The sequence below is a fragment of the Vidua chalybeata genome, chromosome 12 (assembly GCF_026979565.1).
Source record: "Vidua chalybeata isolate OUT-0048 chromosome 12, bVidCha1 merged haplotype, whole genome shotgun sequence".
Lineage (NCBI taxonomy): Eukaryota > Metazoa > Chordata > Aves > Passeriformes > Viduidae > Vidua > Vidua chalybeata.
The window spans coordinates 5,331,277-5,350,543 of NC_071541.1; the positions used below are offsets into that span (position 1 = coordinate 5,331,277).

A 19,267-nucleotide genomic window follows, 5' to 3' on the forward strand; every position below is an offset into this window, starting at 1 on the left:
TGTTTAAAGGCAGGGTGTAAAGGTTTAACCCTCCTGCTCCTAAGATACCACACATCCTCCATCAGCTGGATCACCTCTCCACACAGATGCAGTAAATGGCAGCAAATCTCTTTCTCCTGCTGCCATGCAGGGCAGATACACATCAAACTGTACCTTCCTGATGTTTGGAAATGTCTCCCTCAGCGCTGCTGGCTGAAGGGTTGTTGTGGGAAGCCTTCCTTAGCACTGCTGTAGCTGGTTTTGCCCCAGATCTGCCATCTGTATACTTGCACATGGGTCACAGGGGGCTGAGTCTCCTGCTGTGGGCTCACCAAAGCAGATCTGTGTCTGTAAATCAGTGAAACCCCTTGTCCTGGTTTTCTCTGTGCTCGCCAGGCAGCCTGAGCAGTCCTTAACCTGAACCCATGGTCCTGCCTGTGGCTTCATCCCTGCACAGGAATTTTCTCTAGGCTCTCTTTTCCCTTCCAGCTCGTGCTTCTTTTCCCTGTGGTGCCTGGCACACACTGGCATGGCTGGCTGCCCTCCCTGCCTCCAAACCCTCTTCCCAGGCTCTTCCAGTGCTGTGATTAACATTTAATGCTACCTATCAGAGGAGAAATCTCCTACTGTTTTTCCATTTAGCCTCTAGTGGGTTTATTGCAAGTATGTGAGTGAAAGGTTACTTTCCTCTGTATGGAGGTGAAGTAATTATATGTTCCTGTGTGTCTTCACACTGCTCCAGAGCCATGCCATTCCCTAATTTCACCATAGGGATGCTGTTTGTGCACCTTGGTTGGCTGTGAGGGCTCTGCTCCCTCTGAAATCAGTCAGCTGGAACCTGGGAAAGAGACCACCCCTCACACAATGGAGATAGTACCATGACTTACAGCTTTTTTCCCCCTCTTAAGTAGAAAAAAGAAATTTTTTTCCTGCTGAAATTGTGATTTAAGTGAGCCCTCTGCACTTCTCCAGGGGTGGATTAGTCAGCTGTTCTATAAGCTTGATATTAAAAAGGGTGGTTGCTTTGCTGTGCAGGAAACCACAACATCACTGGAAAAAGAAATATAAAACATAGGTGGGGAGAAAAATGATCACTGCAATGAACAGGTACTCACACAAACCCACAATCAGAGGCTCTCATTAGCTGCACCATCCTCACACCAGGAAGACAGGAGCATCCATTCCCCTCTCCCCAGGGCCTGCTGCAGTTTGCATGCAGCAGGAACAGCACAGCCCCGGCTGGGAGATGGGGGAGCACCTTCCTGGGAAGCCCTGACTGCAGCCTGGCTCAGGTGAGCTGCAGATTTGCTCCTTGAATGTCCTGCCTGTGTGCACCTTCATCACAGAAAAGCATCCCTGTGTGTCTGAGCAGCTCTGGGTGCTGTCAGGCACTACCCGTGGCAGGGTGGCTGTGCACAGAAATATACATTATCACACACACACATATATATATATATGCATAGATATAGATCCATATGCCCACACAGAGATTTGTTTGCACATCCACTTGCTCAGGGAGAAGCAGAGCCTCTCTGCTCTCCCCAGGCTGCTCACTGATGGTCTGGGTTCAGGAGATGAGGCTGTGCCCTGACACAAAACCTCACCCAGCACTGGCAGGGTCAGGCTCACACCTCCCCTCTGCTCCCTCCAGCCTCTGCCCTGCAGTGGGAAGGCAAACTGGTAACGAGAGCTTCTGTGCCTGGGTAAATGAATTAATTGCTCTGCATGGCTGCTGCCAGCTCTGCTTTTGCTCCCTCTGAAGTCAGCACCTCTCAGGATCTGGCTGTGATTTCAGGGTGGCTGCAAGGGCGTTTCAGAAAGACAAGATCTGGACAAAACAAAAGCCTAAAATATTTCAGTAAAGTTAGTCTTCTCTACCCCCCTTTTTTTTTTTCTTTTTTTTTTCTTTTTTTTTAATAGCACATATGATATTCTGTGACTTTTTCTGAGCTTGCTAAATGGCTGTCAGTGGGGAAGAGAGACATTTTTTTCCTCCTTACAAATGAAGTCATCTGAATTCACCAAATAAAAATAAATATGAGCTTGCTGCTTGGTTCCAGTGGTGCTGCAGAAGGACAGGGCTATAGATTTTCCCAGGAGTGTGGAATAATTCACCAAGGTTGCTCGTTATTCATATAGACAGTGAATTAATAATATGGGACCCTGAGATCTCTTCTTATCTGGGCCGAAGCACAGCTAGAGGGATAAGAAGCTGACTCCTTGGATTTCAAAAAGCATTTTTCCCCCTTTCTTCAAGAAATAAGAATTGATTGAAAGTATTTTCACAGAGCGGGAAAAAAAACCAGGCTTTCTGGTGATACCACCTAAAGTACACATTAGATAAATAGAAAACTATTGGCTTTGTGACTGTGAACTGTTTTCACTTGATGTAAGTGCTGATAGATACAGGATTATCTCTAACAAAGCATTTACCAAGGACTTGACCCAAAGTCAATAGGACTCTTTCATTTGACTCTACAAGGCTTGAATCTTGCTTTCACTGCAGGCAGAGCCAGGAAGTGTCTGAGCATCCCATGCCCACCCCTCAGCTGGTGGGTGCAGTGCTGTGGGAGGATGCCGAGGCTGAGCACCAGCACAAGGGGCTGAGCTGCACCTCTGTCCTGAAGGAACACTCCTGAATTATGGATGCTTGCTCCACAACTGGTGTCTTGCCCATAATTTAAAAATAAAAATAAATGAACTGATGTCAGCAGGGTGGCTGCACTTACTGTCTACCTAGGGAGAGACAGACCAGATGGGACCTTTTCATCTGTGTGTCCTGGGTGGGAGAAAGCAGGGCAAACACAGCAAATGGAATGTGTGCTGTGAATGCTGTCCTCTCTCTGCTCCAGCTATTGCACATGGAAAAATAAGGATGAGCAGCACCAATCATCCAGCAGCTCAACTGGAGAGGTGTGAGGTGCTGGCCCAAAAAGGCATTAAAGTCAGGGTACTCCCATGGGTCAGCAACCTCATGTTTGCTTTGGTAGTGCTGCCCTGATGAAGGGTGGTGTAAATTCACAGGATCATACGGTGGCTAGTGATCCTCAAAATAACAGAAATCTGAAGTATGTACATGTGTGCTAATATTTCATACATTGTGGAATTATCTGAAACTTGAGGTGATCCAAAATCAGTCTGTGAAAAATGAAAATACTGGCTTGATTTGATTTTATTTTTCTGTATCAGTGAATGACTTTTCTTTCCCCGGATGCGTGACTGGTGTAAAACAGGACAAGAGCAAACCATGGAGACTAAACCACTAATCCTGCTGCCTGAGAGTTAATGCTTCAAATCCTGTGTTGTAGAAAACGTGGAATAGGATCACCTCACGTGTCTGCAGAGCCCTTTCTTACAGGTACAATTTAGAGGGAGAGATACTGCTAAAAATTTTAGTAGCACCTTCCTTTTTGCTCATTGGTTTTCACCAGTGTAAAACCCACCTCATTTCCTAAAAGCACTGGCAATATGCACAACCTGCATGAAAGTTCCTTTGTGGCTGATTTCAAAAGCCAGTGCAGGTGCTTTTCTGTTATTCCATACTCTGTGGTCCAACAAATTTCACAGATAATTATGCAAGAAATATGAGGTTGCCTGTGAAAGAGTTTAAAATAGCCTGGAAGAAGATTGAAGGGAAGGGAACAGAAAAATGAAACATTAAAAAATATGTGTGTCTGAGAGCACTGACTGTAACATAGTAAACTCCAGTATAGATGAACAAATTATATATTATTCACAAGCCTTGAAGAACACACAGACATAACTACCTACTGACTGTACAGGATGCTTCAATACCACTTTAAAGGATATGGTACCAAGCATGATATTCCCAGTATAAAAGTGATAGTATTAAAGTGATAAGTATCTTTTTTTTTATATATATAGTAATGATATGACAAAGGAATAAAAGCTCAGCCCACAGGAGAAATTGCACCAGTGACAGAGATTTCTGCTGAGGTACCTGAGAGCCTTCATGAGCCCACTGGAAATGCTGGGCATTGCTTTCCCCAGAAAAAAAGGACTTGCTCTGGAGAGGTATTTGGGCAAATGAAGAAAATAATAATATCCATGGCAGAGAGCTGAGCAGCCTGATGCCCGTGGTATATGCTGTGGCCAAGTGGCAGGCAAGATAAATTGTAGAGAGGGAAGGGAGCATTTCAAACCATCCTTCAAATAAAAAAGACCTTGAAGTAGTGAAAGGAATCATGAAAGTAAATGTGCAACAGAATAGGCAAAGAAACAGAAACCGGTGTCTGTGTTTCATGGCAAGGTTTGGCTTTTGTTTTGCTCCCACTGATGCTACTGCACAATTCACTGGTGATGGAGCAGCTTTAAGGACAGTGTCTACTGAATACAAAGAATAATTTATGACTTCTAAGGCTGCCATGGCCTGGCCTCACTATTCTTTATTAAGATGAGGCCCCAAAGAAGAAGTTTGCTGGACTTGGCAGGAAGTGATACTTGGGAACACACATGAACTTCATGCCTTTCATAGTACAAATAACCTCAGCCTGAATTTTGTCTCATGCAGGAGGAGGACTGCAAACCAAGCCCTGTGTACTGGGATGGTGTGCTACCCATGATCAGACTTCACAACAAAAAGGACAAAAGGACCATTCATCAGCCATGACACTTATTAAAAATGTTAAGATGACTCCTACAAATAATTGTATTCTCTGAAAGAGAAAACAAAGCCAGCTCTCCACAAGCCCAGCTGTGTCCCAGAGCAATAGCTGGTAGGAGCAAAAGTCAGTGCAATCTCTCCTCTGCAATATGGACTCAAACTGTCAAAGCAGCAGACTTGAGGAGGTGTTTTCTGATGAACTTTAACTGGGAAACACCAAAAGCTTGATCCCAATATCATAAGTCAAAGTGTGGCAGGGCAAAACTGAGGTTCAGCCTGCTTTATACACATTAGTACATAGCCATGGGGTGGAGATGACTTGAGGTGTTAATCAGCCAGCAGCCAAACTGCTCACAGGGGTCTCCCAGTCCTTGTCACCTCTCAGAAGTGATGTCTTTGTTTGGGTGTGAGTACATTGCTTCACCTGAACACCAGTGGATATTTGATAAGGACTCATACAAGATTTCTTAGTGACACATTATGGCTTGAAATTATCTACATTTACACACTGTAAATAAAACCTAGTGTGAGGTTAACTTTCAATATGGTTGACAAAGAAGGTAGAAAGCTGCTGGTGACCTTTAGAAGTGTTCTCATGCACAAAATAAACAGCAAATCCCAAATTTTGTGTGAGTTAAAGCACTGACGTCAGTGGGACTCCCATGGGAAGTTTTGGGAGTTTGTCTTAACAAGAATGGAGCCACCAAATCGAAAAAGTTTTGGCTTAAGCCAGGTCAGTGTGTCAAAAGCCACAAAGCAAAGTCTGGGATAAAACAAAGGCCAAAGCAAACGTCCCTTGGATTAATTTTTACCAGCAGCATTTTGGGCTTTTGAACTGTTCTCCAGCCATCTACAAAAGCAGCTATGGGCTGACTACAACCAAACTTGAAAGGGGAAGACATTCCTTTGTAGTTCACGTTTGCTGGCTTTGAAGTCACAGTGAGTCTTACCAGTGACTTCAATGGGACTTGCCTCACACTTTCATATTAGCCATTGTTTTATCCTAACTCCTTTCAAAATTCCAGAGAATAACATTTCTTTTTATTGTAATCCTGACAGAGCAATTAGGCTCCAGTCCACACCTGCACCTGACTTTTTTCTTAATACAGCACTCTTTGAGCTTCTCTTCTCTGAACAGAGTTATGAGGGCTGAATTAATGGTGTCTCTGCTCTATCTGCTGCCTCTGTGTTTCATGACCTGATGAAGAACGTGAAATTCTTCAAGGCTTGTACAGCTGATCTTTGGTTACAACCAGCTGTAGTTTTCACCTATGGTTTTATGAGTGTGCTTAGCAGAAAAAGAAAAGCTTCTTTTTATCAGGGTAATTAGGCAATAACAGAATGACAGGATGTGGACTAAAGCATAATCATTCACAGGTGCATTCATAGCATGGTTTTAATCATGAGTTCAGAAGCTGAATTGCATTCCCAGTGTAACAAGCTATGAAACACTGCTTCATAATTTAAAAATTTGAATGTGTTTTTTAAATAATAAAACATTTCCTTTCGTGTCTTTAATATATAAACCAGGTATCCACATGCCAGAAATACCTGCTGAGAAAACACATGGTTCTCATTCCTCTAAGGCAGCCCCTAATCCTTCCCCTTCTCTTGGTGTCAAATCTGCAAGAATGATCTTTGTCTGCACAATATTCCATTCCACAACATCCAACAATATTCCTGTCTAACTACACTGAACAACTCCCTGCTCCATTCTAATGCCCTGGCAGCCTGGGATTGATGAAAGTTACCCAGAAGAGAACATTTTTTTCCAATATTTGCTTGCAAAGCTCCCTCCCCACTGTTGCTTGTGGTGAAGCTGAGTGCCAAACACGGACCCAAAGAGGAAACCATGGGTACTCCCAAATCTGGCAGAGACACCACTGCCCATGGGATTCCAACTTGGAAAGAGTGAGGAGAACCCAGCACAGAGCCTACAGTGCTGCACAAAACCAACCTGTGGCTCTCTGAAGCACCTGTGGGTTGGTACAAACAACAGAATGTTCACCAGAAAGAACAGCGAGGGATTTTTACAAGATGCTCCATTCCACAAAGCTGCTGCACTGAGGGATTCTGCAGCACAGAGCAGCTTGTTTGGGAAAGGTAACTAATGGGATTAGTAGCACTTAGTCTCCATCTTCTTATGAGATTTATATTTTACTAAGCACTTCCCAGCTGTGCATCTCTCCCTGATTACTGCATGGTTTCACCTTGCAGTGCTGGCAGGGGAGCCCCAGAGAGGAAAACACCCTGTGGAGCTAAACCTCATATGAAACCCAGACACAAATAACATCGTGCTTTTCCTTCAGAAAAAAAATAATTAAAAAACCCAAATCCCCATGACCAGCAACAGCAGCAGAGATTTAAAAGACAAAGATTTTTTTCCTGCTTTCTCTAATGTTCGTTTCAGGACTAGAAGAAAAGATTCATTTATTTATGTTATCTTGCCACTGACTTTCCAAATGACTAATTAAATCAAAATGAATGGCAGTTGTCCTTTGAAATATTTATGAATCAAAACTGATGTGGCACTGGAGGGGCCCCGTGAAGTGACTCAAGGGATAATTTTATCCAGGTATTTATCAATAATAAATATCTTGTACTCATCAAAGCATCATACTGGGCAATATTCTTACAGTTTTCAGTTAAATCTTAACGTGACCCATATGCACAGAACTATGCACTGAAGTAGCAAGAAAATGGTCTAAATATATACTCATGCTTATAGATTTTTCTATTTCGTTAAATAAAGAACACAACAAAATTCCTATGCACAATCTGTGGACTTACAGCTTTCTAGCTGTAATGGATGGTACACAAACAGAAACATATACACAGGAGGAGCTACTTGCCATCAACACAGGAAGGTCTGTTTCTTGTAGTCCCAGCCACTTTCCCAGGTAGACAGGAGCATTTTACTGTTTGTGATCTTTCCTCAATGCGATTCTTATTACAGCATCTGTGTGCTGCTATAACTTCACACGTTCCTCCTTCTGGCAAAAAAAAAAAAAAAAAAAAAAAAAGAAAAAAAAAAAGAAAAAGAGAATATTGACACTCTGATTAGGAAGAGCAGCAGTGGCTAATCAAAGCACCCAGGCGTGCTCCTGTCTGTGCCTCTGCCCAGCTTCTGTACAGGTGGGATTACAGTTTTTTATTTCTGTCTTGTTGTGTGCTCCCAAATAAGCCAGGTACTGTTACATTACATTTTTAATAGAAAATGTAGATAAGTTCACTTGCCTTTCTTATATTACAAGTCTCTATGACACCCACATAATTTTTGGTCTAAAAATAATATTGTCAATGTCTGGGCCTGGAGAAATGTAGGTAAAATACTACAGAAAATGTACAATCACTGTTGGCTGGTTTTATACTTGTAATATTGGAGACCTCTTCCCTAAATATTTTCTCATACAAGGACAGAGACTAAGGGAATTATCTAGAAATAAGATTTTTCTCCAAATATTTGATTCTGTGCTAGTACTCAGCCCTTAGGGAATGACAACGAGTCTCCCCAGATTACAGAGTGGCCCAACAGCACTTCCCTTTGCTTCCCCACTCACTAGATTGGCAGATTTAAGGCAGGAAACATTTCCACTGTGTGTGAGATCACCAGGTTTAATTTGTCTCCTCCCTAATTGTTCTTTCTGAGCATTTGCAATAGTTTTATTAGAAGGAGAGCACAGGGGAGTGATCGACAGGTCCACGGTGGCTTTGGGCTTATGAATGCTTGGTGTTTGTGCCATATGCTGAGCACAGAAATGAGGTGTCAGGTGTGCCATTCCCCTTCACCTCTGCTCTGCAGTGCAAGGAGACAAACACCACGGTGGGCTAATGCCCTGCCCAGGTAATTTCTCCATTCCTCAGTTCAGATTGCATTTAGCTCACAATCACAGAGTGTTTAATGGTGTCAGGCTGTTCCCCACAGGTATCTGGCTACTTTCTGAAATTGCAGCACAAATTTGGCAGGGTTTGTTTCAACTTAGTACAAAACCTCATGTGCTGCCCACTAATGGCAGGATGTGCACGATTTTCTAGAAGAGCTTTATTTCTTCATGCCATTAAGAATTGCTAAGTGCACAGTGCTTTTACTACAGCATAAACCACATTACTCATATCTTTGGATTTCACTATTTTTGAAACAATATTGAGGGCTTTTGACGCTGTGTGCTGTGTGGCCAGGTAGGAGAATAAGAAGTGTGGAGATGCTGATCCACATCTGGCTGTCAACAAGGGGTTTTGGTAAAAGTCTGGCAGTCCAGTGGCATTTCCCTACCAGGAGTGAGTCCTGGTACCTGGGGTTTCTAAAAATGAGGCATTTTTAGTGAAGCACTTGCCAGGTAGACAGAGAGAATTCTGCCTTGCCTGATGTTGGTCATATGGTGGAGTTTGCAAGCATAAGATTAACTCTGTAGTGAATATTGAAGTCATCTGGAGAGACATGCTGCTGCACCTCTTAATTATTAGGTGTGTTTGGGCTGCTGACACAAGCTTTTTGAAAGCCAAAAGGTGTCAAAAAAGAGAGATCTCAACAATTCAGAGAGCCACCCTCTGACAAATGGGCTTTGGAGTGTATCTGAGGAGTAAGAGGAATTGTGGTAATCAACTCAGCCCCAAATGTTTGCATTTTCTATGAAATAATCCTTCACACACAGTCCCTGTTCCCCTATCCAAATCATATTGAAGGCAATGAAAAGATTCTCATTGGTTTAATCCATCTTATGGTCATGCCCTAGGAGAAGAGAGATTTGTGATTTTATTGATTGCAACTTCAACAATAAAGATAATGTACACAGTAATAAGCATTTCTAATTTTAGACTACATAGACTGTGTGGTAAATATTTGTGAAAAACCTAAATGCTTAATTTTCTCTATAAATTTGCTGTATGAGTACTAAGAACCACATGACCGAGTCTTGCTTATTTGGTTATCTATTCAAAATATTGGGGTGTGGTGGAAGAGCTTTATAACATCTTTAATTGTTATGTGGAAGCTCAAGATGCTGGAGCAGTAATGAATTTGGCTCAAAATGTGTAGTTGTTTAGGAGGGTCAAAACATAATGACGCTATAAAAGCAATGAAAAACCATTTTTTTAACTGCTAGAAAGTTAAATACATTAATTGGAAGTTTTATCTACATGGTCTATAAAAGTATGCAAATATTAATAATTATAATAATAGAAAGACCCCTTCCAGTGCTGAGAGAGAAGAAAAAATCCACCTCACATGGAGAAAATTTTGGAGGTTATACAGCCTATTTTCCTGAAAAATCTGTTAAGTGGGATCAGATATTTGCATTAAAGCATGTTTAGCCTATGGATGCCTACTGGGTAGCATTGCATGAGATGTGTTTTGCTTGTATGGATTTTACCAGCAGTGCATGTACATGTGAGACTTTTAAAAAGCCATATACAAAATGGGAATAGAGACAGATCTAAACAGACACAGTGAGAATAGGAAAAAACCTCATTGAAAAAGCATACTCTTTACTACATCATTCACAGAAACATATACACCACGAATATATTGAGAGTGGGAGGTTCTATTTAAATCTACTTCAGCTGCATAAATGAGGAAATTAATTGAGTGGGGAGAGGAACACAAATCCATCTTCAGTTTCCACTGAAAACCACTCACTGTTCAGATGAATATGTGAAATACCTTTGCATTCTGTGATTTTTATTTTTTATTTCCAACTTTCTTCTTTTGGGGGAGGGGTTGAAGAACACCAAGAAATACTCTAATTCAATATCTGATGGATTTCCTGAGCCATTTTTTTTTTCTTAATGGTTCATCTGGATTATGGGAAGATTTGGCAAGATATTACATGGCTGGAAGTTCTGAAACAAATGTGAATTATTGACCTGATAGGCTGTGAGTGCAGAAAAAGTTTGAATCCTTGTCATAAGCCCCACAAATGTCTCTGTTTTTTGAAGTTTATGGTCTATTGAGCTACAGTAGCTTCTGGCTTTGATTCCACAACAATAGCCTCATCCAACTCCTTCAAGTCAATAGGGGATTTGCCATTGAATTTAAAAGGAGAGGAAAGGGGTCTAAAAATACTCAGAGTAAGTGTCTTCTGAATGTTATGTTGACAGTTACATTTCATAAAGTGGCTGTTTTATCCACCTGTCTTTTTTTTTTTTTTTTTTTTTTTTTTTTTTAGTAATTTCTTTCTGCCCCAAGAAACTCAGAATATTAGAAATGGAATTGGAACTTGCAGACCAGGAAGAGAATTGATCTTCCTTCAAGAAGCTTCAGAGATGAATGAAAATGTCCTGTCATGACTTATACCTTCTTCACACCAAACATTAGCAGGACTTGATAGTGAGAACAGCTGATCCTTTCTGAGCACTCAGTTCACAGGAGACCTCAGCTTTGCATGAAGGAAATGTGACCAAAGCCAGAGGGACAGAACTGCCTGCCAGGGAGGATCCTGGAATGTTGAAGATGGCAACTCTCTGTGTCATTGCAACTCTGCTCAAATTCCCCAGCCTTCCAGAAATCCTTGTTCTGCACAGACTTAAAATAGAAAATTGTAGAAATAATAGATCATTCTTGCTGTAAAACACAGACAACTGTTTGTTACCCCTGCAAATGGTTTCATTCTAATTGGAGGACACTAACTCCTGAAATAACGCCCATTTTTGTCTCTGTTACAAAGCCACCTTGAGTTTACACACCACAGAGTGAAATATTTTATCATGAGTATGAGTCTGCTGTAGGAGGCTGTGATTTAAAATGTCTAATCACCTATAAGGTCTGAGTGCGTGCCTGGCAGAAGCCAAAAAGCCATCTTCTAGTCAGCTCTGTTTTTTATACCTCTAGCTAGGAGGTAATAATAAGAGCATATTTTGCACTTCAAAATTATAACTTGCCTCTGCATTCCAGCCAAGCCTGAACTTATCAGTAAACAAACATAAAAAAAGGCAAACAGCACTACTGATTTGTGTTATACATTGTAGAAGTCATTAACTATGGCTCAGGTAGCAAAACTTATACGTCCTCTCTTTGACAGTGATGACAATTTAATAGTATTTGACTCTGCTGAGTTACATGGAGTGTCCTGCAGCAATGAGAGAGGTTGTTTATCAAAATGATAAACATGTTTTCATTTCCTCCTTGGCTGCATGTATGTGATCAGAAGTCTAAGGCCATCAAGAATTCACTTATTCTGGCCACCAGACAGACATTAAGCTATTCAGGACCATCTGTGCTTGAAATGAGTTCCACTTAATGGACCTTCCTAGGGCAGGTCAGTCATAATGAATGCATGTGTGCATGAATGCATGAGCAGAGCAGAGCTTTGGTGAGACTTCTTGGGCTGTTTGGCACTGGCACAGCCGGCTGACAGATAAGATGTGCCTTTCTTCTCGGGGTCACACGCCCAGTGATTTTAGAATTCAGATCCTCTGTTACATTTGCTTCTAGCTCATTGCAAATGCACCTCACAGCCCAATCCAGATGAAGGTTGTTGTAAGAACCTGTTCCTGCTACTTGCAAATAAAATAGCAGTGCCCAAACAGCATCATGGGCTTTGCTGGCCAATTTCTGCCTCTGTTACACCACTGGTGATTCACCGTGGGAATACAAGCAAAAGAAATCATATGGACCAATTTTATCAATGTTTCCAGACAGTTCATTAGGACTATAGCTGGTTTGTGGTAGCTCGATTTATTTGGAACAGCTTCAAGTAGCCAGTTGAAGTGCCAGTGCTATCATCCTGCTAAGGTCATAGACCCATATGTTATTCTGAAAATGCTTAAGTGCATGCAGATGCTGCTGCTAGATCTAGGAGAACAGAGAACATTTAGAAGAGAATTTAAGTTCTATAGGCTCCAAGCAAATGTTTAACAATGTGACAGCAAAAATTCTTCAGACACTTGTGGACTTGCTGAAAAATTGCTCCCAGAAATGAATGGATATAAAATTTTTCACCCTCTCCACCCCATGTCTTTACACAACAAAGGAAAGAAAGGAAAAACAGCCCTGTGGCAGCCATTTTTTTTACATTTACTATAAAGAATTCAGGTTTGGGGGCTGCAGTTTAAAGAGTTTTCAGATTGAATAAGCTTTGGAAACTTCCCAGGTGTAATTAATACATTCATAAGCTTTAATCAAAATGTTTATGCCAGCTAATGTGCCAGAACTGCAGACTACACTGTGCACAGGGGAAAATACTATACTTTACTTTAAGAAATAATAAGCCACTACTATGGAACTTACAAAGCAGCATTTTTGCTTCTGACAGGAATATGTAACAGATGGAAAAACAAAGTCCCATGCTACACCAAGAACTACTTCACAAGTGAACAAATAAAAACCTCCTCATAGCCACAGTGCAATTACACTCCAATTTTTCTTTTATGTATAATCCTCTGACATTGTGTATCTGCCTCAGAAGGGAAAGGATCAACCTTACAGGATTCATTTTCAGGGCAGTGAGAGAAGGCTTAGGGTTTTCACTCATTTTCACAAGGTCAAGGTTAACTGCCATCAATGAAGTCACAAAGCAGCTGAACTTGGCTCATAAACCTGATGTAACACAAAGGCACCATCAAAAAATTGACCTAAGTGTAACCCATCAGCATTACTCCTGACTTAATTATTTTCCATTATGATAACAGATGCAAATAAGTTGATGAGCTATTCTTTAGATATGGAATTACCATAACCATGAGAATTTGGAATGCTCCACACATGCTCTGCAAGTCCCCTGATATACAGTGGATTTTTTTATTTAGCCCAGTGGATTAGAATAAACTGCACTGTTCTGTTTCCTAGATTTCTATTTATATTTTGATTAATATTCAGTATTTAGTTGTTCATTATGCAAGATCTATATTATTATTTTCATTTTGGGAAGATTCTGTGCAACAGCAGCAACTTAAGTGACTCCCACTGTGGGTCATTAAGTTTTGGGTTGGGATATTATTTTCTCAAATGCTGCTGCTGTGAAAGGGTTCTGGAGACAGAGGGTACCCCCTTGAAGAAACTGCTGCTTCTCTACAAAAAAAAAAACAGTACAAGAGGACCATGGCTAGTGAAATTTGTTTTCCCGTAGAATTACACCTTGTGTTAAACTTTAAAACCCCACTGAGGTTTTTCTGATGCCCAGGTCACTGAAAAGAGCACTCCTGGAAGTCCCAGCTCTGTGAGCCCACAGGACAGAGCCCATGGGATGGTACAATATTCCTGTAGGTCGAGGCCCCAGTTCTTGTGTCATGGCACAACACCCCCATTTTGAGCAAGACAAATAATGAGATTGTCTCGCTTTGTGCTGGCTCATGGTCAGAATTTGGAGAAGAGCTGCTGGACCAAGCAGGTCATTTACCTGTGAAAATTCATTTCACACTCAGCCAAAGTTCTGATAGATTCTGGAGTGAGAATTCCTGGGCTAAGAGGGGCAATGTGCATTCTCACAGGCATCTCTGGTTATTTATCTTAGAAACTCTTAAGTTTCTGAGAGTAATCTTGACAGAAAAGGCCATTTTAATACAATCAAACTTTTCTGCAAAAATGAAAACCAAAAGAACTTCTTTTCTAAGAGGAAAATAAAATCTTTAAAATATTTTGTTCAGCAGAATGTTAATAATTCAATTTAATATTAACTTTTTTTTCCATTTTTATTTTATTTCCCATTCAGTCTAATAGGGGAAGCAGGGATATGCAAAGCTCTAATTAGCACAAGGATTTATAGTCTTTTACAATTTTCTACTAATGCTCTCTGCCATCAGCCACAGGAGGCTTCTATCTGAGAGATTTACAGATTCTTATAGTTACACCCAGAACAGAATAGACTCTGATCCTCACAAACTGGTTTACTCACAGAAATTAAAAATACGTATTTTCTGTAAAGGAGAAATGGTATGGATTCTGCTCTTGAATTCACAAGGAAAACCCAGAGCACACCAGCATGTGAGCTGTGCTTGGATCTTGGGCTGGCTTATGGATTTCCATATCAAACCAATATACACACCAGAGAATAGGCTTTTCTGCTAAACAGCCTTGCAAATTGATCTCCTGAGAAATTTGCACGGGACCTTATTCTTATATATATTAAAAAAAAAAAACAAAAAAAAAAAAACAAAAAAAACCCCTAAAAACCTCTTACAGATGAATCAAAGTGAAAATGGTCTCCAGACCAACAAGGCAGCCTTCCAGCAGCTCCTGCCTCTGGCACACTGCAGCTCCAAAGGCAGAGGAACACCCAGCAAGGCTGAGGAAGGCGAGAGGCGACAGGGCAAGGGTGGCTGGAGGGGAATGCTGATGAGGACTCTGCTCCCAGTTCTTATTTAAGCAGGGTTATGAGTAGTTTTAATTAACATTTTGCATGCCTGTGTAAAATATACCCCCCAAAATTACAGAATATATGAGAAAATTCCTCCTCTTGTGTATGGAGCTGTCCCTGCCCACTCCCCACAGGACTGATTGCCTCTTTGTCACGGGGAGTGTGCCAAGGGAATGTAATGAGGACTATCAGCTCTCCTGCATTGATGAACTACAAATCCCAGACATGTAACTCATGAGGCAGGCAAGAATCCAATGTTCTCTTAGTGGGGATCTTCAGTCTTTTAATGAGATTTTTTTTTACTTCAAAGGGAGGCCAACTTACAGCAACTTTGAGAAATGGAGGTTAGAAATTAGAAGTCTTGGTGGGATTTACAGCTCTGGAATGCCATTAAGAGATGTGTGTGAAGAGGCAGGACTTAATTCAGAAAGAGAAGAATGTTACTTTTGAGAAATAACTGAAGTTCCATATCAAAAAGTAATAAGCATTATTACTTTAAATTTCATTGACTTTCAGTGAGATATGACACTCCTAGAAGTCTATATCACTTGTAAATAGGATGTCTTGGTCTAAATGATGTATGCCAGAAAGGCTGAGCATAAAATCTTGTAAGTACCTTTAAAAAAAAATCATGCTCTTAGTCACTTGGGTGGTTTGGAAAATTTAATATTTGATATGTCAGAGAGGATAAAAAAACCGAGTTTGGACAAAACAGATGTAATGTGCCTGCACTGAAGCAGTGCTCCTCCTATAACTTAAACTGCAGGCAGCAGTATAAACTAGAGATTAAAAAGACCTGCTGTGCTGTTCTGATCATTGCTTTGCAGATGCACAATTCTTGCCCAGAACAAATTTTCTAGGTATCAAAGCTGTGGAGAAATGAACATTTTTGCTGCTGAACAGAAATGAACATTTCCAATATTGACATCTCTAGTTCTTTGCCAGAGAACAGTGAAAATCCAAAGTGGAATTAGGCCTGAAAATACCCTCACAATAAAATTGGAGTGAACCACAGAATATTGTTCTTGGAACCTCAAAATGTTTTTGTAAATGCTGCCACCAAGAGACATCCAAAGAATCAATGGTAAGTTTCAGGAAAAATACGCAATGAAAGAAAGACAGGACTACTCTCTTTTTGGGTGGAATAATTAAGTTGGAAAGAAATAAGTAATTCAGTCACAGCTGCTGATGAGAAATGAATATAGAAATGTGCATGAGAAGTGGTTACTAAGAAAGGATTTAGAAATTATTCAATGTCAACTATGGAACTATGGAAGCACAGCTTGGTCCTTCCAGAGTCTCACTTTTGCCCAATGGGCTTTCCCCAAGCACCAGATCTTTAAAACTGCCTAATACATTTATTGTATTAGATGAATACATTCTCCAAACTTCTCCAAAATGAGAAACCGTATTAATTTTCCCTTCAACCTTAAAAGAGATTAAAATTTTCTTATGATGCTCCCTTTGCATTTTTCATATGGTACATGAAAATGTCACATTTTCAGGATTTAAAAAAAATTATAAAATAATCCACTGATTACAAAGCAGCTCTGCAAAAACCAACATTCAAACCCAGGCTTTGAGTCATCACAAAATGATTCAGGGATCTTATATCCTTGTGCAAAAGCAAAACAATGTCGCTCTATACAGTTCATCTTTTGATATGATGGTTGCAGATAAATTCATCCCCAGATAATTTTATCCACTAAGGTGATTAGCCTATGGAGAGCCTATGATGTGTTTACTGAGCACAGTGGCATAGTTTATGGTAATGCTCTTGTCATGCTTTATAAATGTGTGAGATGCTTTTATGAAGTAGTTAGATAAGGAGTGGTGAAAGTAATGTGATCCATAAAGAATGCACAGTGATGAAGAGCTGGGATTGCACAGATACTACAGACAGACTGATAGAGAGAATTATAACCAGTGCAGAGGCTGCATTAATCTTCCAGTGAATGGCAATAAATAAAGTAACAGCAAGGAATGGGTCTAAACAAATTTGGCCAATGTATAAAACTGAGATGTCAGGGTGGGATCAGAGTGATTTTAATGGGATCTCTTACAGATGAGTTGACTAGCCATGGTGGCAACATTTTCATCTATGGGCTTGACCACGTCCTACAAAACCCATGAGAAGGAAAACAAAGACTGTAAGTTACAGCACATGCAAGCAAAAGTCACTGTAAAGTGCTGTGTGTGATGAGCAGCAGCAGTAAATCCTGTCCTCTGCAGCAGCTGAGCAATGCCAAGCAATCACTTCCCAGGCATTTTTCAGTGGACAAGTGTGCCCATTATCCCACCCCATATATTTCTAGAATTATTCATACCGTGACTGCCAGCAGCTGGTCCTGCATTTGAGCAGAAAACCATTCCTTTGCCAGGAACTGGCTGCACACTGGTGCAGAAGGACAGAGGATGGGACCAAAGGCTAGGAAGCAATCAGTTGTTTTTGCATTTTACACTGCATTCATTATCCATAGCAGAAGAACCTGGTAGTCTCCAGCCTAAGGAATTTAAAACACACTCATTTCTGAACCTTATTTAGCTTCAAGCACAGTCAAGCACTTCAGTAAATGTTAGGGACTAGATGTGTGAGCAGCAATATTTTAACTTTCAGACTACTGTACTTCAGTTATGAATTAATAAGTCAAGGAATTCTCTCTCAATCTATTTTAACTTTCAGGCTACTCTGCTGTGGTTATGAATTAGCAAGTCTTAAAATTCCCCCTCACAATGATCTATTCCCTCCAGACTTAAGCATGATTGAGCTGTTCTACTTCTGGTCAGGACCAAACTATGGCTGAGGAAGCAGAGGATGAAGTGGGATTCAGACCATATTTGTCTCAAAATTTAACTCATCAGTGCAGTCACTTCTGTGGGAAGCCTCAGTGGGAGGGCAGTTGCCTCCTCCTCACAGAAATTTTAAGGGAGAGGACAATGGCAATATTTTATTTCACGATAGCTTTTGGCACCTCTTATTTTCTTCTTTTGGTTTTGTTCTGGTAAGGTTCATCTCAAACAAAGCCGGTCTGACTGATTTTTCTCTTTTTCCATATTACTTTAATCACTTCCCAAACCTCTCTTCTCCTACATTTTTACATAGTCACTTTCCTGAGCTGCTTTTTTTTGCATGAGTCTTGGTGTTTTGATGTCTCTCTCCTCCCTATTCCTGTTGATGAGCAATATTTTATTTCCTGCCACCATGATTTGCTCTGTCTTTCCACTCCAGCTCTCTGCATACAATTGCAACCCTGATTTATTCTGGTTTCCCCCTCTCTCTCTCTCACTCTTTACCTTTTTTTTTTCAACTGCATTGAATGTTTCTCTCTCTGACAATTTCTTTCTCTTCTCTCTGGAAGCTCCTGATGAACAACACAATGCAGTACTGCCTCCTAATAATTGATCACCTGGCTGCTGTTCAGATTTGTACTGCTCCTCTGAATACATGTGCAATCCAGTTCACCCTGTTCCTTTATCATGTGAATAAAAAGGGCTGCATACTCGAGTGGAAACACAGGAAGTCTAGTGAGCAAATAATTTCCTACTTTGAAAGCAACATGTGACATTACAACATTGGCTTGAAATTATTATTAGTTTATTCTTTATTAGTTAAACAGCAGCTGTATGCAGGGAGCTCTGCAGTTAGCAGAACCTAAGAGGCCAGGCAGAAAACACATTTATTTTTCTCTCCCCTGTTTACTCTTGGTGATGATAAGGATTCATCCAAACACGATCTAAGAGAATTTGGAATCTGATTTTTCAATTAAAAGTTGCTTTTTAAACAGATTTCTTTAAAAACTAAAATGTTTTTGATGAAAAACATTGGCATGTCATTGGCCAATGTCAACAAATTTCAATTCAAGATAAAATCCTTGTCTCAGCATGTGTTAAAATTCACATAACTCAACTACTTTTAGCAAATGATTCCCAGTTTCCTATATAGTACTACAGCCAATGAACTACACCACACTCACATCGTCACCAGAAAGGGGACAGTGTCTTGAAAGCTGAAGTCCAGACAAAGAAGGAAGTAAGGAATTATTTCAGCTATGTCTCTTATGGTCACAAAGAAATAATTTTATACTAAGATAAAAACAAATTCAACTTTTGTTCCAAACTAATCCAAGTGATGTATTCCAGGGAAATGTTAAAAAAAGAAAAAAGATACATGCACATGTCCTGGGCAGGTCCTGCAGCTTCCTGAGGAGAAGCAGCCCCTCTGATGGGTTGTTTATTCTGTGATTCTGTCCTCATTCCAGCACTGCCTCCAAAGGGTCCCTCTTCCCTTGGCTCTTAGACTTGTCCTGATTCATGTCCAGCTTAGTCCACTTTTGAGCTAGTTGGAAAAACCCCATTTTCCTCATAGCCCAAGGTT

The 19,267-nt window shown here is 40.6% G+C and overlaps 1 protein-coding gene across 2 annotated transcripts in view; it reads right to left on the minus strand.

The window, feature by feature from the left end:
* The window catches only part of TAFA1 (TAFA chemokine like family member 1), a 205,826-nt gene that overhangs the window by 33,914 nt on the left and 152,645 nt on the right, over nucleotides 1-19,267 (minus strand). The window contains exon 3 of one of the 2 annotated variants that reach the window (XM_053953749.1): nucleotides 7,456-7,593. In XM_053953749.1, the coding sequence (XP_053809724.1) occupies nucleotides 7,456-7,593 (138 nt within the window). Of the gene's footprint in view, nucleotides 1-7,455; nucleotides 7,597-19,267 lie in introns of both variants that reach the window. The other variant, XM_053953748.1, reaches the window with a different exon arrangement.